A 17,604-nucleotide genomic window follows, 5' to 3' on the forward strand; every position below is an offset into this window, starting at 1 on the left:
GGATGAACCTTTCGATAATGAAATCTGGTCTGGACCGATTTTCTACCAGCGAAACAAACAAAACTGTTGAATGGACATGTTTGTTCACACAAAGTCAACCGGCATATGAAACAGTATTTACGCTTTTTCCAAATCTTAAATAAGATGATTGATAACCTTTAAGCCGAGCAGTATAATCTTTATTATTTATTTTGCTATGGCAGAATGTGCCTCATAGCTCAAAGCAGAAAACAAAACTTGACTAACGACATCACGTGTAATTTAAATATTGGACCCAACACAAATCAGTCAACAATCCACCGTGGTCACGATCAGCTCGTTGTTCCGAATATTCATTACACACGATCAAGCCGGCAATATGAGATCAATTTGCCTAATTATTGTCTGCGGTTTCATTATCAGCTGTCAAGGTTATACAGCCATTTTCCCCAATTCCGAAAACAAAGGTACGCCTAATATATAACTTAAATTACTTGAATACTAAATGTGAATTTCACCATTTCAGATTTTCCCGGTGAATGCTACGATACTGAGACCAAAATTCACTTCAAACCCGGCGAAAACCGACAGCGACCCGGAATGTGTGAAGAAATGTCATGTGGAACGGATTTCTCAATCCACTTTTTCGGGTGAGTGCCGGAGAATGAAGAATGTGGGCAAAACAAAGCGGGAACATCCATTTAGCACATCACGCGAATTTTGAACCTTCTCAACCCCTTCGTTCATTGTGCAGATGCTCTATATAGGGGGCAGTCCATAAACCATTTTGGATTTTCAGGACCCTTATCAGCATTTGTGGTAACGTCCGCGGCTATAAAGCAAAGCCATGCTGAATGTACCTGGGTTCGATTTCCGGATGGTTAAGATTCGTTTCGCAATAGAAATTTGGTTGACTTCCTAGGACACAAAGTAAGCATGGCAACTAAGGCCAAGAATCAGTTAACAACCGTGGAAGTGTTCATTGGAATTGAGAAGTATAAACCACTGCCATAATGATGACGTAAAGCCAAAAAGACCTCACTAGATAGTGTGTTTTTGTCCATACAAAATGTTATAATTCGTAAAGAACTAAAACCTCGCCACTCCGTTTATGGACGACCTCTCATTTAAATTGTTCGTCACAAGTTCGGAAATTCCGAACACCCTGTCACTGTAAGCGCGACATATTTCCTGTGGCGCCTTATCAGTTTATACATTTTCACATAAAAGAAGACATAGCACTCAAATCAAATTGCGACTAATTAGGTCAAGGAATTTCTTTGCTTTTCTTTAGCGAAACAGCATATCTAAGCCGTCCGTGCCAGTGGCAATAGCAACGGGTTTAGTAATGAAAAACTAACGAATGCTCGTTATTCATTATCTGAATACTTCATTCGAAATTTTTTCTATTCTATTTTATGTGAAAACTCATTAAATTTTTCGAAAAATCATTTTACTTTATCATTTACATTGGGAACATGTTCCAGTGGTGGTGTTTGCTAACTTATGTTCCTATAATAGTGGCTTACATTGATTTCTCTAAAATTTTGCTTAACTTGTGAGAGCTAGATCTATTTCGTCGGCGACTTACAGACTTTTTCGATGTCGAGTGGTCTTTTCCTCTAATAATCCTCCAAAGTGAAAGTGAAGGGTAAATGGAAGCTAGAATAGCTTGATTTTTATGTTTTCCTTATTAACATATTTTCAGAGCGTCAAAAGCTATTAAGAAAAGGAGATTATTTTGAATGTTGGTTTCACTTCAACCTTCTTTGATGATCGTCATTGGCTGATCGAAAAATTGAGAACATAATTCACAGCTATACTACAGATAACCAGATTTAGACAACTTCGTTTAAAGCCCATCGGCCAATTCTCGCATAACTTATGATCTCACCCTAAAAGTCATCAGAATTTAGAATCATCGTAAGATCTAGTTACAAAACAACAAAGTCGCTTAGGGGAATCAGAAAATCATGTTTTTAGCTAGCGCCATCGTGCGGTGAAATTCCCAAATAATCAATGCGTAATATAGTATACTATAGCGCTTTCCCTGTTGCAAAACTTCACCGAAGAAAGTATAATTTCATCTCACCTTCTGAGATATAAGAGTCCAAAGTTTTTTCAGTTTCTGTTTTTAGACCTTTCTTCGCAATAATCCCTCCTAGTAATCAACCAACCCCTTCTTGAATTTTCTTATATTTTTTTAGTAAAACCTAATTAAATTTGCTTGCTAAAATTGCAGAAAAATCGATTTGAATTTGGGGTCAATATGACCCTAAAACACAGACAACGTAACATTTTTTTCCGCACAAACACGATGCATCATTTGTTTTATCATGATCACTAGATTTCCATCCTTGGGCACAGCTATTCCATCTCCTCGTACTCCGTCTCTTCCAGGCGGCGTTTTCTCTCCCGAAAGAGGCGGGTCTGCTGTTGCCGTTTCCGTCTATATTGTTCCACGTCCTGTCGGGTCCCTTGCTGCAGCATGACCGCCCGCGCTGCATTCTTATCCTCCAGAATCTGCCTACATTCCTCGTCGAACCAATCGTTCCGTCCACACCGTCCCACATACTCGATGTTGCTCTCAGCTGCATTATTGGTGGCTGCTGAGTGATTCCAAGCAACAGCACCAAAATTTGGTAAATTTTTTAATTCATTTTTTTCTATTGAGCTGAAACTTTGCACAGTTTTCCAGTTCCATCTAAATCGTCATTTTCCGATATCAAATCTTCAAGTTGAGTCACGACTAACTTTTCAAAAGGGTGTATGTGAAAATGGTTCAAAAATATTCAAAAAGCTGCACAGCAAAAACGGTTCGTTCGATTGTTATACAACTAAAGAAACAAAGTTAGACAACTAAATAAAGATTCCAATTTTTTTTTTTGCATTAAAAAACATAATTTTTGACACAAAAACTCAAATATCTCAAAACCCTATCGGAATACCAACGTAATTATTTGAGGGAAAACGGTCCATTATATTAGCTATCTACCATAAAAATTTGGTGATGATAAACCAATAAACAAAAAAGTTATGACATTTCAAACATGTCACAATTTTCACATTTAGTAGAAAAAAATTTTTTTTTCGGTGTAAATTATTACGGGAACCGCAGTTTGTTGCTGATTTTATTGTTAAGGGCCTTGCGTGAATTAAACAAGTCGTTTTCATGTATTCATTAGTATTATGTATATTATATGTATAAATATTATGTATATGTATAAATATTATATGTATATGTATATATGTATAAATTAAAATGAATTAACAGATTACACGAAAATATTTTTTTTTTACCAGGATATTTTTTTTAGAGTATGATCGATGAGTTTCTAAATGTTATATATAAACTTTAAAAGTTTTGGATTTGGGTATGCGTTATGAGATCATGAAAACATTTTATTAATACTTATTTATTTATTTATTGTTATTCAATTTTTTTACAATATCGAACACTTTTGCATCATTATCAGTACAGTTCGAGTATAGTTTTGCTTTAATTTTATTTTCTGACAATGGAATGAAACAGTGAAATTTTTGGGTTCCTTGGATCGTTTTCGCGTTATTTTATTGCTCGCTGAGCTCTGATGCCGTTAATTCGTACTCTTCAGTAGTAGTAAAACAAAATGATAATTTTGTTAAATCTTCTTCTTTTCTGCGATTCGCCCAATCAAATAGTTCTTTTGCAGTTTTAATTAGATGCTCACGTTCTTTGGCTAAACTTGCTCTTGTGGCCATGCGCTTTATGGTTCCTCCAATAGCATCACAAGGACCTTTGCCATGTGACGTAGCAAAGAAATGCCATTCTGCATCAATTCCGTACTTTGATTTACATTGACATAGGCTCGAAAAATTCTTACGGTTTTTGTACTGCGATGCTGCTCCATCGGACATGAAATATATCTTTCTGATTTCTTTATCCTTATCAACGCGTAAAAAGTTAATCATTTTGGCAATGAACAAATTTACAGATACTGAGTCGTGTCTTAAATCTTCGGAAATTACAATAAAACTAAAATGTTCAATTTGCGTACTTCCATTGAAATAAATAACGAATGGATGAATTGTAGCTTGTTGTACGTTCCAGTGATGGGACTGCACTTCATCTTGCAATACAAAGCTATAGTTTTCAGAAAAATCACAAATGACTAAAAATTCACCATCTTGTAATGTATTTTTCGTATTTTTTAAAAAGCGGGATTGCTCTGTTTTAATAAAGTCGTGAGGAATTAAACTTTCTAATTTCAAGCAAAAAAATGACACAAACTCATCAACAGGTTTTACAATAGTTTCTAGGTCACACCTATCCGTGGTCACCCATTGCTCAAATGATAACTGATCAATATAATTTTCTTCAAACTCAGCGAATAAAGTATTTTCCAATGATGAAGAATCTGGACAATCCGAACAAGATCGTAGATAGCAATTTGATGTTGTATTTTCACACAAAAGACTACCAGTTAACATTTTAATATCCTTTGATAAATTGATTCTTTTCAAACTATGTAAGATTAGGTTAATATTTTCGTGTGTTGTGCACACACAAACATTATGTGTTCCTGAATTGGATAGAAGCTTGCATTGCCTTGGACGAAGGCTTGCAAATGAGGAAAAACCTACCTTAATATTTTCGTTAATTTCCTTGAAGCGTGTATACGCTTCTTTCAAAGTAGTCATCATTAATCGTTTTTGGATTGCTTGACGCTTTCCATCTTTTTTTACAGATACATAATCTTTTTGGCCAGGCATAGCTCTACTTACTTCATCGTCTTCAAAATATTGAATTATTTTTTCTTTTGTCTCATCTGTTAATGAAGTACTCGACCTAGCATTTTTGGTTGCAAGACAGTTATTTTTGAATTGTTTTGCCTCTTTTGCTGTATTTCTATTGGTTTTGAACTCATCAATGGCGTCTTGAATAGACCACGAGCTTGGCAGCATCGACAAAATCAATAATTTTTCTTTCCTTGTCGTGGCTAGATTCGAGAACCTTTCCTTCATATTCATAATTACCTCATCGTAGTCTGTATTTTCCACATCCTCAGGTCCTAATTTGAAGAGGTTTCTTCGTACAGCTTCGTTGATTTCACGGTATTTTTTCTCGGGATAATTGACGTAACCCATCTTCGTCCATTTAATCGGAGTCACTTTTATTCCAGCTATCCCTTCGTTGAAGCGTTCGATGTTGACCTTCTGGATGCACTCATCTTCTGATTGATTTGTTGAAACAGATGTCGCTGATGGTACCGTGGCAAGACTATCTGCACTTGGTACTTCTGGTAACTCCTCAGTTGTTGTCGGTGCATCTAGTAATTCCTCAGTTGTTGTTGTTTTCGAACTTCCTGCAACCTGATCCACCGATGATGTACAGATTGCCCGTTTGTCAACGTTTAAACGGCAGGACGTACAAATGCGTAAATTTGTATTCAATGTAGACATTGGAGCATAACCAGCCGCTTTCAGTTTATCTATGGTGCTTTCGGTGAGATTTCGTAGCTCTTTCGAACACTTTTTTTCTGCAAACGGCCTGCAACAGTTGAGAAAGCGACTACTCATGTTGCTCGTTAGATTTTAATAAACAAAATCACTTTTACGTTTTTACTGACTAGTTTGGTGTCGTTTGCTTGACTGAAGAAACAATTTACAATTAAATCTTTTATAACCATAGTGGTAGTATATTTTTAGCTTTTTCGTGAGTATGTTCATGGTATGTACCTATCATGTTTTTGATGTTGTTGAAGTTACTCGCTTTCTCCCAAATATGATTAACAAAGTCTATTCTCTACCTGAGACGAGACTCGCGAAGACGGTCTTCTTTTTCTGTGATAGCTGAGTTTTTTTCTTATTCCACTTTGTGTTTATACCAATTATGCGCATGCTGTTCAAATCCTCACATGAACCTCTCAGCAAAAAAATGATTGAGTTTGCATCACATCGAATCATAAATAGCCGTTTGAGTGAAATTTCATGCCAGTAAACGTAGCAGAGATTATAAATAATTAATCTTCTGCTTAGATTTATCTGCAACTTTGGAAAAAACTACTCCGCCGAATGAGGTTTTTAATAACAGTTTACTTTGAACACAATACTTTTCACTTTTTCAGCCATAAAAACGGTGGGCTGCATTTGACGTTTCGTGAGAGGGGAATCTGGGCTGCATATGACGTTGATATTTTTCCTCTTCGCGAGTCTCTCTCAGTTCTCTACCAAGGCGGGTCTATACCCAGGTGTAATCAGATTTTAACTTTGTGGAGAAAACCAGCGCCGAGAAAACCGACCTGCTTTACGTATACTGGATCACCTGGGTATAGACCCGCCTTGTTCTCTACGAGGTAAACTTTTTGCAGGTAAACTAGTCGTATACCTGTATAGAAAACTTTTTTTGTAGCTTTTGTCTTCAATATTAGATTTCTTATAGGTTTCTTTTATCAAAAGGTTTCAACACTATTGAGAGAATTTTTCTTCAGTTACGTACAATAAAAAATATGACACTATCAAGACTTTAGATCACAACACTGGATCGCGTCTAACTTTCTAATAGATGCTATAATAGTTATGAATAATTGAATAAATATCATGAAAACAACTTGTTAACTTCATGTGGTACCCTTAACAAAAAATTCAGCAACAAACTGCGGTCCTAAAAAAAAATAACAATGAAAAAAACAAAATTTTTCACTAAGTGTCAAATTTGTGAAATATTTGAAATGTCATAACTTTTTTGTTTATTGGCTTACCATCACCAAATTTTTATGGTAGATAGCTAATATAATGGACCGTTTTTCCTCAAAAAATTACGTTGGTATTCCGATAGGGTTTTGAGATATTTGAGTTTTTGTGACAAAAATGATGTTTTTTAATGCAAAAAAAAATTTTTACTGTGTGTATTTTTTTTTTTTTTGAATCTTTATTTAGTTGTCTAACTTTGTTTCTTTAGTTGTCTAACAATCGAACGAACCGTTTTTGCTGTGCAGCTTTTTGAATATTTTTGAACCATTTTCACATACATCCTTTTGAAAAGTTAGTCGTGACTCAATTTGAAGATTTGATATCGGAAAATGACGATTTAGATGGAACTGAAAAACTGTGCAAAATTTCATATATTTTTCAAATGGTCGATCAGAATCGACTTGCATGCCTCCGTGGAATCCCTCGCTTTTACTGTTCTCCTTCAGTCCTCAAGAGCAGTGTTGTGAAAAACACAATTTCTCACAACTCACGCTTGAGATTTTTCATGCGTGAGTTGCCAATCACGCTACTCAGCAGTCAAAAAATCAAGGATGAGTTGAATCACCTTTTTGACTCATTGTCTCGTATTTCCATAGTTTATTCACACACGGCAATAATTTCTTGTTAGTCTGGTAAAATTATAGTAATCCTATCTAACGTAAACAACAACATTCGGGTTTCACGAGTTTTTGCCGGGTTTTGCGACTGAATCATTTTTTACGGTTTGAGTTGATTGAGTTGATTTTGCATCAAAATCTCAAGCGTAAGATTTGCGAAGCAGATCTCTAATGAGTTTGCTCTCACGGGAGAGCGTATTGATTGAGATTTGAGTGTGAGTCTATCAACACTGCTCAAGAGAGGCTTTATCCAGCTCACCCTTTTCCGGTAAAGCAGCCTCGAGGTGCTGCGCGTGCGACATCCGGATGTTTAAGCCGCTCTATGTCATACCGTGGCGGCCATCGGTATCGTACGTTGTTAATGACAGAGAGTTTTAGGTGCAGTTTAACCATCACCAGATAGTGGTCAGATATATCGCCTGACATAGGGTAACGGTCGTATTTTGGACGCCCTAAGGAAGTGATTTTAGTTTTTTGTCCCAATCAATTAATTGCACAGCGTAACCAAGTTCAAAGAACATGCCAAAATGTAGAGAAAAACTTCCTCAACAGGATAACAATGCCCTCACGGTCATGTAGGATCCAAAAAACGTCGAAAATAATTGAATTGCGAAGCACTGTTTTTCATTATTTTGGACACACCAATACATTTTGGACCCTCCAAGTATATATTTTGGACCCCCGGCATTTTTTATCATTTGGCGACTAAGTCCACGACACTGGTTGTATGATATGCTTGCCCATAGTCTAATCAATCGATTGACAATGGAAAACCGAAGAAATTCTACGCATTTAGTTCAGGAATTTGAAAAAAGTTTTTGTTTACATTTGAAAAATTTCTGACGGCTTCAATTTCTGTGTGTAACGTATTGTAACGGTTGCATGGATAAACCGATTCAATTAAATTAATTTCAGATAAAATAAACACATTTTATATGTACAAACAGTTTATGCAAGTGCGGAATAGTCCTATCTTTCCAAATGGCATGCGAGTCTAGTTGGTCTTTTGATTAAAACTGGAAAATTTGCAGGAAAATGGTCCAGGGGGTCCAAAATATATTGTGGGCTTCGTAGCCGTGCGGTTTACGGCGTCAGTCGTTTAGCCGTATTGTGTCACGAGGTGTGGGTTCGATTCCCGTACCAGTCAGTTGAAACTTTTCGTCAAACGAAAAATTCATCACTGGGCCACTGGGTGTGCGTTGCCTAATGAGCAATTCTCGCTGAAACCAGGCCGCCATCGGCACCCATCGTTAGAATTCCAATTTATGTAACTGATCGCTAGGTTTCGTTAAAACTTAAGAGTGGTCCTTTCGGTTTTCTGAAATTGGTGAACCCCTCGTATGCCAGCTAGCTAAACAAAACAAAACAAAACAAAAAAGGCCCATTTTTGATAAATATCGTATAGAGAAAAGATATATTTAAAATTAAAAAAAAAAATGAATTTTGTTAGGAAAATCGTTTTTTCACCATTAGCGTACCGCTAGTTTTCGATTCTGAGATCCCCATCAGTAAGCTGAGGAAAAATTGCGTAGGATAGGCTACAATAACTAGGTGTGCATTGGTATTTACCCTATGAAATGAACGATTTTCTAAATCATGTTCTACGATTTTGACGTATATGACGTGTACAATCAATGGTATCAGTCTGTGCAGCCCAAAGGCCAGCCAAAGCTGAAGACGGTGTAAATTGTCATTAAAAAAAAGGTCCATATGCATAATTCCAACAGTTATTAACCAAAAACATTCGTAACCATTTTTGCATTTGTATATCGTATGGCAAGCTTGATTTGAGTGATTTTACAGTGTTGACTCAGTGATTTGATCTTATGGGTTCGTTAGGTATTGCAAATTAATGTATTGTCTATCCATTTGTTACATTGTAAGATATATAGGGGGAGATCCCCCAGTACCGGACACTTAAGTGACTAAATTCATAATTCGTGTTACCCATTTATGATAAACATTATCATTTTTATAGTGTACAAAAATAAATTTGACAATATAAATATAAATTTTGACATTACATTTTGATGATGTATTTTAGTACCAAATTGATCGATCTTGAAAGGTGACACCCAATACCGGACACAGTCTGGAAATGCCTTGTATTCTGTAAATTCGAACATCATTGAATGTGTTTACTATAGGAAAAGTATATAATTACCAATTCAATGCATTTGTAAATGTTACAAGAACAATTTGAGTTTTTCATAGTTTGCATGATGTCAATCAAAAACCTCTTTCATATATGATGAAAAATAGCACATTTTACGATGTTGTTCTGAATGTTGATTCTTCTAAATTTTATTGCATGTTTGATACCATGATCGATGGAATCCATGAAAAATGAATGTATTTTGAGACTCGGGTGCAATAATTACAAAGATATCATATAACAAATCAAGCTGTCCGAAACTGGGGTCAGGAGGTGCTTAACCAAAAATATAATTTGTCCATATTTAGTTCTATTATGGTACAACATACATTCATACTATAAAATTCGGATTATGTTCGATCATGCTTGCGTGATCCAAAGTATTTTTTCACTTTCAAAATAATTACTAAATAGGCTATTACTATTTAAGATTTTCAAACTTTTCTGCTTTTTCAAAAAGGCATGCATATTTCAAGGATGTGTTATTCTACGCAAACATTAGTCTCCATAATAGCTTTCTTTTCTACTAATACACCATCTCGATTGGGGTTTATGGACAAAAGGTCGAAAGACAAAACGTCGAAAGGACAAAAGGTCGAAAATGATTTGCTTAGTGGGAAATTTTTCCTTCTTTGAAAAAAGACTTTCGACCTTTTGTCCCTCCTTTTTTGTTCTTCAACTTTTTGTCCTTTCGACCTTTTGTCTTTCGACCTTTTGTCCTCTCGACCTTTTGTCATAGATTCCTAGATTTGCACCGGTATATAGGACCATTGATGTAAAAAACCTAAATTTTGTTACAGGTATAATTGTCAAATATGCGAATAAAATGTTCACATATAATTTTAGGTGTGGACTGGCTATTTTAGACGATGACCCAGACTGCGAGCCAATTGTACAGGACTTCACTAAGGACTACCCACAATGCTGCCATAAGTACAAATGCGTACGCAATGGAGAAGTTAATTATATTTAGGAAAACTGTAATAAACTTGTGATTTGAAATAGTTAAACAACTTAAAACTTTAATTATAAATGTAAGCAGTTAATTATATATTTACAACAATAAACATATATTTAAAAGTGAGCTCTTTCTATTATCATTTTTACTTAACTTAGTTTATACTTTGTGTTATTTTACTTACATTTGTACATATGCAGGCATTGTAGAATTCCCTATCATTTGACTTTGAAGCACTGACATAATAAACAATTCCCGAAATTCCTATAGCAAAACTTTCCCCCAGGTTTGGAGCTTGTTTAGGTAGATTTTACCATACACTTTTATCTCCCCGATCTAATCAGAGATGTAGCAGAAGATGATAAACAGGCTCTCATGATGTGTTGCGCATCATGATTGTTACAGAGAGCGATAATTGAGAGATATTATCAGTTCTCTCCCAATCCAACCCTTGTACATATGATATAGACAAACACAACCCGGATAAAACATACAACACAAAAACAATATAACGTATTGTAACAGTACCATTCAATATGTTGGAAATACAATACGGTATATTGTAAAATGACAATACAATTACAGTACAATATATTGTTTTGATCAGTTCACTGTATGGTATATGATATTTTTGCAATATAATGTATGGGTGGTTAAGTATCGTAACAATACAAATATAGATATTTTCTCATGCATACATTTGAAAATACAATACGATATATTGTTCATGTATTGTCGTGATTAGCAATGTGTGTATTGTTGTACAACACAAAAACAATTCAACGAACTGTATTTCTATCGATGGTGAAAAGTATAGAATTTGTATTCTGTATGGGTTGTCCCCCAACTTTCCGGATATTCGTGCCAACAGTAGCAAAAGAATTTTAACTCCTATAGAAGTAAAGATATTTATCATGGTTGCATTCATCGTCACAGCTAATGTCAAGTGACTTCTACAAAACTACATATTTTTACTTATTGAATATTTTTCACCCAACATTTTTCACTTTTTGAACTTATTTTGTTTACTTCTTTCAGTCAAGCTACACAGAAAAAAGCAACAGTTATTCTACACGAAAATAAAAATTTGACCAAAATTGTAAGGTATAAAACCAATAACAAACAATACAGTGTTCTGTTACAATATATCATATTGTTTTTGAACTTTATATTCAAACAAAAATAATGTTGTTTCGATATTCAATTACAATACGCTGTATTGTAGCCAATGCGTTATATTGTACATTAATGGTTTATTCCATTCACTGAATGATACGTTTTTATCCGAGAAGTAACAACACGAACAATGTCATTAAGTTTAATTGTGTCGTCATGTTCTACGAAATGCGATTTTGTGCAACAAGGTCAGCCGTAGCCTCTATTGTGACATATCAAATGCCAAGGAAAATTATGACAATACTCCTCAACATCATCAGAGTTCGGTGATATACTCTAGAGTAGCTTGCGAGGGAGCGAAAAAATGCTAACCAGAGCGGGGAAGATGCAGCCAAACACAACAGAGTAAAACTCCATCAAAAAAAAGTGCCATCACAACTCTCACTCGAATTTCTTGAGGATCTGTGTTGAAAATTTTGAGTTCAGTTGTTATTCCTCAGAAAAATGACAAAATCGCCTCATTTTTGCATCGCAGAGGAGTTACTATCAAGCCTGGTTAGCGCTCTTGGAAAAGATTGTGTTCAATTTTAATGACCTCCGTTGATCGAGTCCGCACCCTCCAGGCAAAAACACGTTTTTTCGATTGCTCCAAACTGACTTGCGTAAATTGACTCGCAATAAGTCAAAATTTTTTGTCATTGGTGACTTTAATGCCAAACATCGGTCATGGAATAATTCTCAAAGTAATTCCAACGGCAGAATTTTATTTGATGAGTGCTCTTCAGGATATTTCTCAATTAAATACCGTGATAGCCCCACATGTTTTTCTTCTTCTAGAAATCCATCTACGATTGATTTGGTCTTAACCGACTCTAGTCATTTTTGTAGCCAACTGATTACTCATGCTGATTTTGATTCTGATCATGTCCCTGTTACATTTCAAATATCCCAAGAAGCGATTCTCAATCCTATCAGCTCCACTTTCAATTATTTACGAGCCGACTGGAATATATATGAAACGTATGTTGACTCTAATCTTGATGTTAACATTTCTTTAGAAACTAAACTTGATATTGACAATGCTCTTGAAACTTTAACAAATTCCATTGTTGAAGCCCAGAGCATTGCAATTCCAAAATGTGAAGTAAAATTTGAATCCGTGATTATAGACGATGATCTTAAACTCTTGATCCGTCTTAAAAACGTGAGGAGAAGGCAATTTCAACGCACTCGCGATCCTGCTATGAAAATTATATGGCAGGATTTGCAGAAAGAAATCAAGAAACGTTTTGCAGATTTAAGAAACAAAAATTTTGAAAATAAAATTTCTCAATTGGACCCTGGCTCTAAGCCCTTTTGGAAATTATCTAAAATCTTGAAAAAACCTCAGAAGCCAATACCGGCATTGAAAGAGGAAAACAAATTATTACTAACTAATTGCGAAAAAGCTCAAAAACTTGCTATGCAGTTTGAAAGTGCGCACAATTTTAATTCAGGACTTACTAGTCCAATTCAAAATGAAGTTACTCAGGACTTCGAAAATATTCTCAATCAAGAGAACTTTTTCGAAAATGCCTGGGAGACTGATTTGGAGGAAGTGAGAACTATTATTAAAAAATTCAAAAATATGAAAACTCCCAAATAGCCGTAGCGGTAAACGCGCAGCTATTCAGCAAGACCAAGCTGAGGGTCGTGGGTTCGAATCCCACCGGTCGAGGATCTTTTCGGGTTGGAAATTTTCTCGACTTCCCAGGGCATAGAGTATCTTCGTACCTGCCACACGATATACGCATGCAAAAATGGTCATTGGCATAGTAAGCTCTCAGTTAATAACTGTGGAAGTGCTCATAAGAACACTAAGCTGAGAAGGAGGCTCTGTCCCAGTGGGGACGTAACGCCAGAAAAGAAGAAGATGAAAACTCCTGGCGATGATGGAATTTTCTACATCCTCATCAAGAAACTTCCAGAAAGTAGCTTATCATTTTTAGTTGATATATTTAACAAATGTTTTCAATTAGCATATTTTCCTGACGATTCTACCCCATTACCCCGAATGCCATTTCCCCGATTGCCATCACCCCGAATTCCATTACCCCGAATGTACCATTACCCAGAATTCCATCACTCCGAATGCAATTTCCCCGAATTTACAATTATCATGACATGATGATATTGATGACATTTCCCCGCGATATTGGAATTCGGGGTAATGTCATTCGGGGTGATGGGACGTTCGGGGTTTTGGAATTCGGGGTAATGGCGTTCAGGTTAATGGCATTCGGGGTAATGGGATTCGGGGTAATGGGGTAGAATCTTTCCTGACAAATAGAAAAATGCTAAGGTTGTTCCAATTTTAAAACCAGACAAAAATCCTGCAGAAGCTTCTAGCTATCGTCCAATCAGTTTGCTTTCCTCCATCAGTAAACTTTTTGAAAAGGTTATTATGAACAGAATGATGGCTCACATCAACGAAAATTCAATTTTTGCCAATGAACAGTTCGGATTCCGCCATAGACATTCGACCACTCATCAACTTTTACGTGTAACAAATTTGATCCGTTCCAACAAATCTGAAGGCTATTCTACTGGTCTTGCTCTTCTAGACATAGAAAAAGCATTCGACAGTGTTTGGCATGAAGGTTTGATTGTAAAATTAAAAAACATTAATTTTCCAACATACATTGTTAGAATAATTCAAAGTTATCTGTCAAATCGTACACTTCAGGTTAATTATCAGAACTCCAGATCTGTAAGACTTCCTGTAAGAGCTGGTGTTCCTCAAGGCAGCATTTTGGGACCAATATTATACAATATTTTCACATCTGACTTACCTGAGTTACCTCAGGGATGTCGAAAATCTTTGTTTACGGATGACACAGGCCTCTCCGCCAAAGGACGAAGCCTGCGTGTCATCTGTAGTCGATTGCAAAAAAGTTTAGATATTTTTTCTTCATACTTGCAGAAATGGAAGATTTCTCCTAATGCTTCCAAAACTCAACTAATAATATTCCCACATAAACCAAAAGCTCTTTATTTGAAACCTTCAAGTAGACATGTTTTCACGATGAGAGGGCTTCCAATAAATTGGTCAGATGAAGTTAAGTATCTAGGGCTCATGCTAGATAAGAATTTAACTTTCAAAAATCACATTGAAGGCATTCAAGCCAAATGTAACAAATATGTAAAATGTCTCTATCCACTTATTAATAGAAAATCAAAACTTTGTCTTAAGAACAAGCTTTTGATATTCAAACAAATTTTCAGGCCAGCCATGTTGTATGCTGTACCAATATGGACTAGCTGTTGTAATACCAGGAAGAAAGCTCTGCAGAGAATTCAAAATAAAATTTTGAAAATGATTCTGAGACTTCCTCCCTGGTATAGTACCAATGAGTTACATAGAATATCCAATGTTGAAACATTGGAACAAATGTCAAATAAAATAATAAATAATTTCAGGCAAAAATCGTTACAATCTTCTATTGCCACGATTAATGCGTTATATGTTTAGGTTAAGTATATTCAAAGCGTTTTTTTTTTCTCTTATAAACAGATGAAATCTACTCACCTGTAAAAAATCTGAACTGCTACGGCAAATGAAATGTAATATGTTATTAACAAAATGTTAATTAAATCTCAAATTTCTTTTACCAAATAAGGATGATAGTGTTGTCTAATAACACAGAACACCTAGATATAAGAAATGAATGTAATATTTGGAATGATACTAATAAATAAATTAAAAAAAAAACGTTTTTTCGATTGATTTTTGTTTTATTCAAAATGAATCAGTTAATGATAACTCACTTTTCCATCGTGTACACATTTATATTTGTGACAACACTCCGGGTAATCCTTGGTAAGATCTTGCTTGATTTTTTCGCAGTTTGGGTCAGCCACTATCGACAGTACACAGCTATAATCGAAAATAAAATTTAATTAATTTTATATTGCTATTCATATGAAAAACAAATCACCTCGTAAAGGTCAAAGAATAATCTCTGGAACAGTATGCCTCGGTGCAAGCACCAGGAATGGATTTCTCTTCATCGGGATCGAGCACCAATTTCGATGTTGGATCGTAGCACTTCCCAGGGTGATCTAGAAATGGATCGTAGTAATAGGCTTTACGTTATCAATTATCAATAAAAGTGCTAACTTTGATTACCAACCTGGGTGAGTCGCATTGAGTAAAATGCTCTGACCGGCAAATGCTACTGCGATCAAGCAGCACAAAGCTAAACTCACTGCAAATGCCTTCATCGTGTGCTATTTGACGAAACGTCGCGTCGTGACTTTCGCGCAGGCTCCACTAGAACTAAGTGTAAATTGATGCAGACAGCCGGTTTTTGAATCATTTTGTTGGTGTGCAATATGTAAATATCTCAATCCAGTTCTGAGAGGTTCTTGCTTCCTACCGTGAACATCTGGTAATCTGTGACCTTCCTTAAGGTGAAACATCTTGGCATCCTAAGATGGCCGACTTGTGCCCCTACTTACAACTTCAAAGGCACTAAACTGAAGACAGTAGACAAACGTCTCTGATCTTATTATTTTGAATATTCTGCTAATGCACAAAGCCAATAATACCGGACTATTGTTGAATTTTTTGAGTTATGGTTTCACAAGTGACAATGTGAAGATCTACCATTAAGCAAAAATGCGTAAAAATACAAAAGAAAATGTTCTACAACTACGTAAAACTTACACATGTACAACCGATTCTGTTTTTGCACGGGGTATGTGTACCGTGCAAAAAAAGTTATCAGTTCAAAATTTCAAAAACCTTGCAAAAAAAGTAACATCATTTCTCGACGTTTCATGCAAAAATAAGGTTTTGGCGGAAAAATATGTATGGAAACTTTTTTTGCCCGGCCGTGTAAAAAAAATCCGTGCAAAAACATAATCGGGTGTACTGGTTCCAAGCGTATAGTACAGTTTAGCGGTAAATCACGGTAAATGCCTCACTAAAAAAGAAACTTGTACATTTCTCAGAAAACGAGTGAGTAATATTAGGTTGTCATCAGAGCTAATCATTACTATCAATAGTATGGTTAATAAACTATAATTTCCGTTGATATTACTATATAGTTGAGCGCATCGAATTTTAATATACCAATGGAGTATAATAGGGGTAGACGGGATAAGATGAGCACTAGACTGATGCAAATTTTGAAGTTTTTGCTCCCCTGTGCTTAAACGGTGTCAAATATGATGAAAATCATTCTCCCAAAATTTGAAATGATTTGAAAAAAATTTGGTTGTGCGCAGGCCATTTGAAGTTTCTATGGATATTACCATCGAAAAGACCAACCTTTTGTGTTCAGTCCTCTAACTGCTCGTAATAATAATTTATGGAAAAGTGAACAAACTCTACTAATGTGAAATCTTCCCAGCCACAACTTTGCCGGACCACATTTTGATGGGACGTAAGGATAATTTGTTATAAGTGATAACAAAGTCTAAATCATGCTGAGATGATCATTCAATTACTTTCAGAGCAACACTGCCGTTTTGCTGTAGAACATAGTAGCCTGGATTACTTTGATCTATTCTTTCCGTCAGGAGAACCACTGTACAGTGGTTCGATCTAGAACAAATGTCGCCCAATACCTCTTTGAAATTGCTGAAATCATATATTTGACATATTTTATGCCATATTCAACTATTATAGACTTTTATTTTAATTTTTTATCTTGTTTTGGACTTATAATTAGAATCAGGGCTGTGAAATGTCATGAATTTCACGTCCAAACTAACATTTAGTGCGAATGTAAACATTTCCGCTTTCTTTATACGGCTTTATGCTGAGTAAATGCGCTGTACATACGAACGAAAGCTTTTATGCGATCATTTTACCAACAAATCTGGCGAATCCACTCAGCTATTTTAAGCTGTGTTGGCAGCTCTTATGCATACCGATCATTGCTTTGTCTCGACTGTTATAGGACAAATAGCTGTATAACATCTCCGGAAGGCGCTTTTTCAACCATTTCCCAACTGTTGAATAATTTGTATACATCTTCACCGTATTATCGATTAAATAT

The 17,604-nt window shown here is 35.6% G+C and overlaps 2 protein-coding genes across 3 annotated transcripts in view; one reads left to right on the forward strand and one right to left on the reverse strand.

Moving 5' to 3' along the window:
- Positions 1–241: 241 nt before the first annotated feature.
- The window catches only part of LOC5570039, a 42,197-nt gene continuing 24,834 nt past the window's right edge, over positions 242–17,604 (forward strand). Inside the window, exons 1-3 of one of the 2 annotated variants that reach the window (XM_001658878.2) lie at positions 242–446; positions 506–629; positions 10,330–10,567. In XM_001658878.2, the coding sequence (XP_001658928.1) occupies positions 359–446; positions 506–629; positions 10,330–10,456 (339 nt within the window). In that variant the 5' untranslated portion in view covers positions 242–358 and the 3' untranslated portion in view covers positions 10,457–10,567. Of the gene's footprint in view, positions 447–505; positions 630–10,329; positions 10,568–17,604 lie in introns of those variants that run through there. The other variant, XM_001658879.2, reaches the window with a different exon arrangement.
- Positions 15,311–15,893, reverse strand: LOC5570040. The gene is made up of 3 exons (XM_001658880.2): positions 15,730–15,893; positions 15,535–15,658; positions 15,311–15,473 (listed from the first exon to the last, which is right to left on the reverse strand). Exons 1-3 carry the CDS (start codon positions 15,818–15,820, stop codon positions 15,350–15,352), a joined length of 339 nt encoding a protein of 112 aa, XP_001658930.1. The 5' UTR covers positions 15,821–15,893; the 3' UTR covers positions 15,311–15,349.

Source organism: Aedes aegypti, chromosome 3, assembly GCF_002204515.2.
Source record: "Aedes aegypti strain LVP_AGWG chromosome 3, AaegL5.0 Primary Assembly, whole genome shotgun sequence".
NCBI classification, from domain to species: Eukaryota; Metazoa; Arthropoda; class Insecta; order Diptera; family Culicidae; genus Aedes; species Aedes aegypti.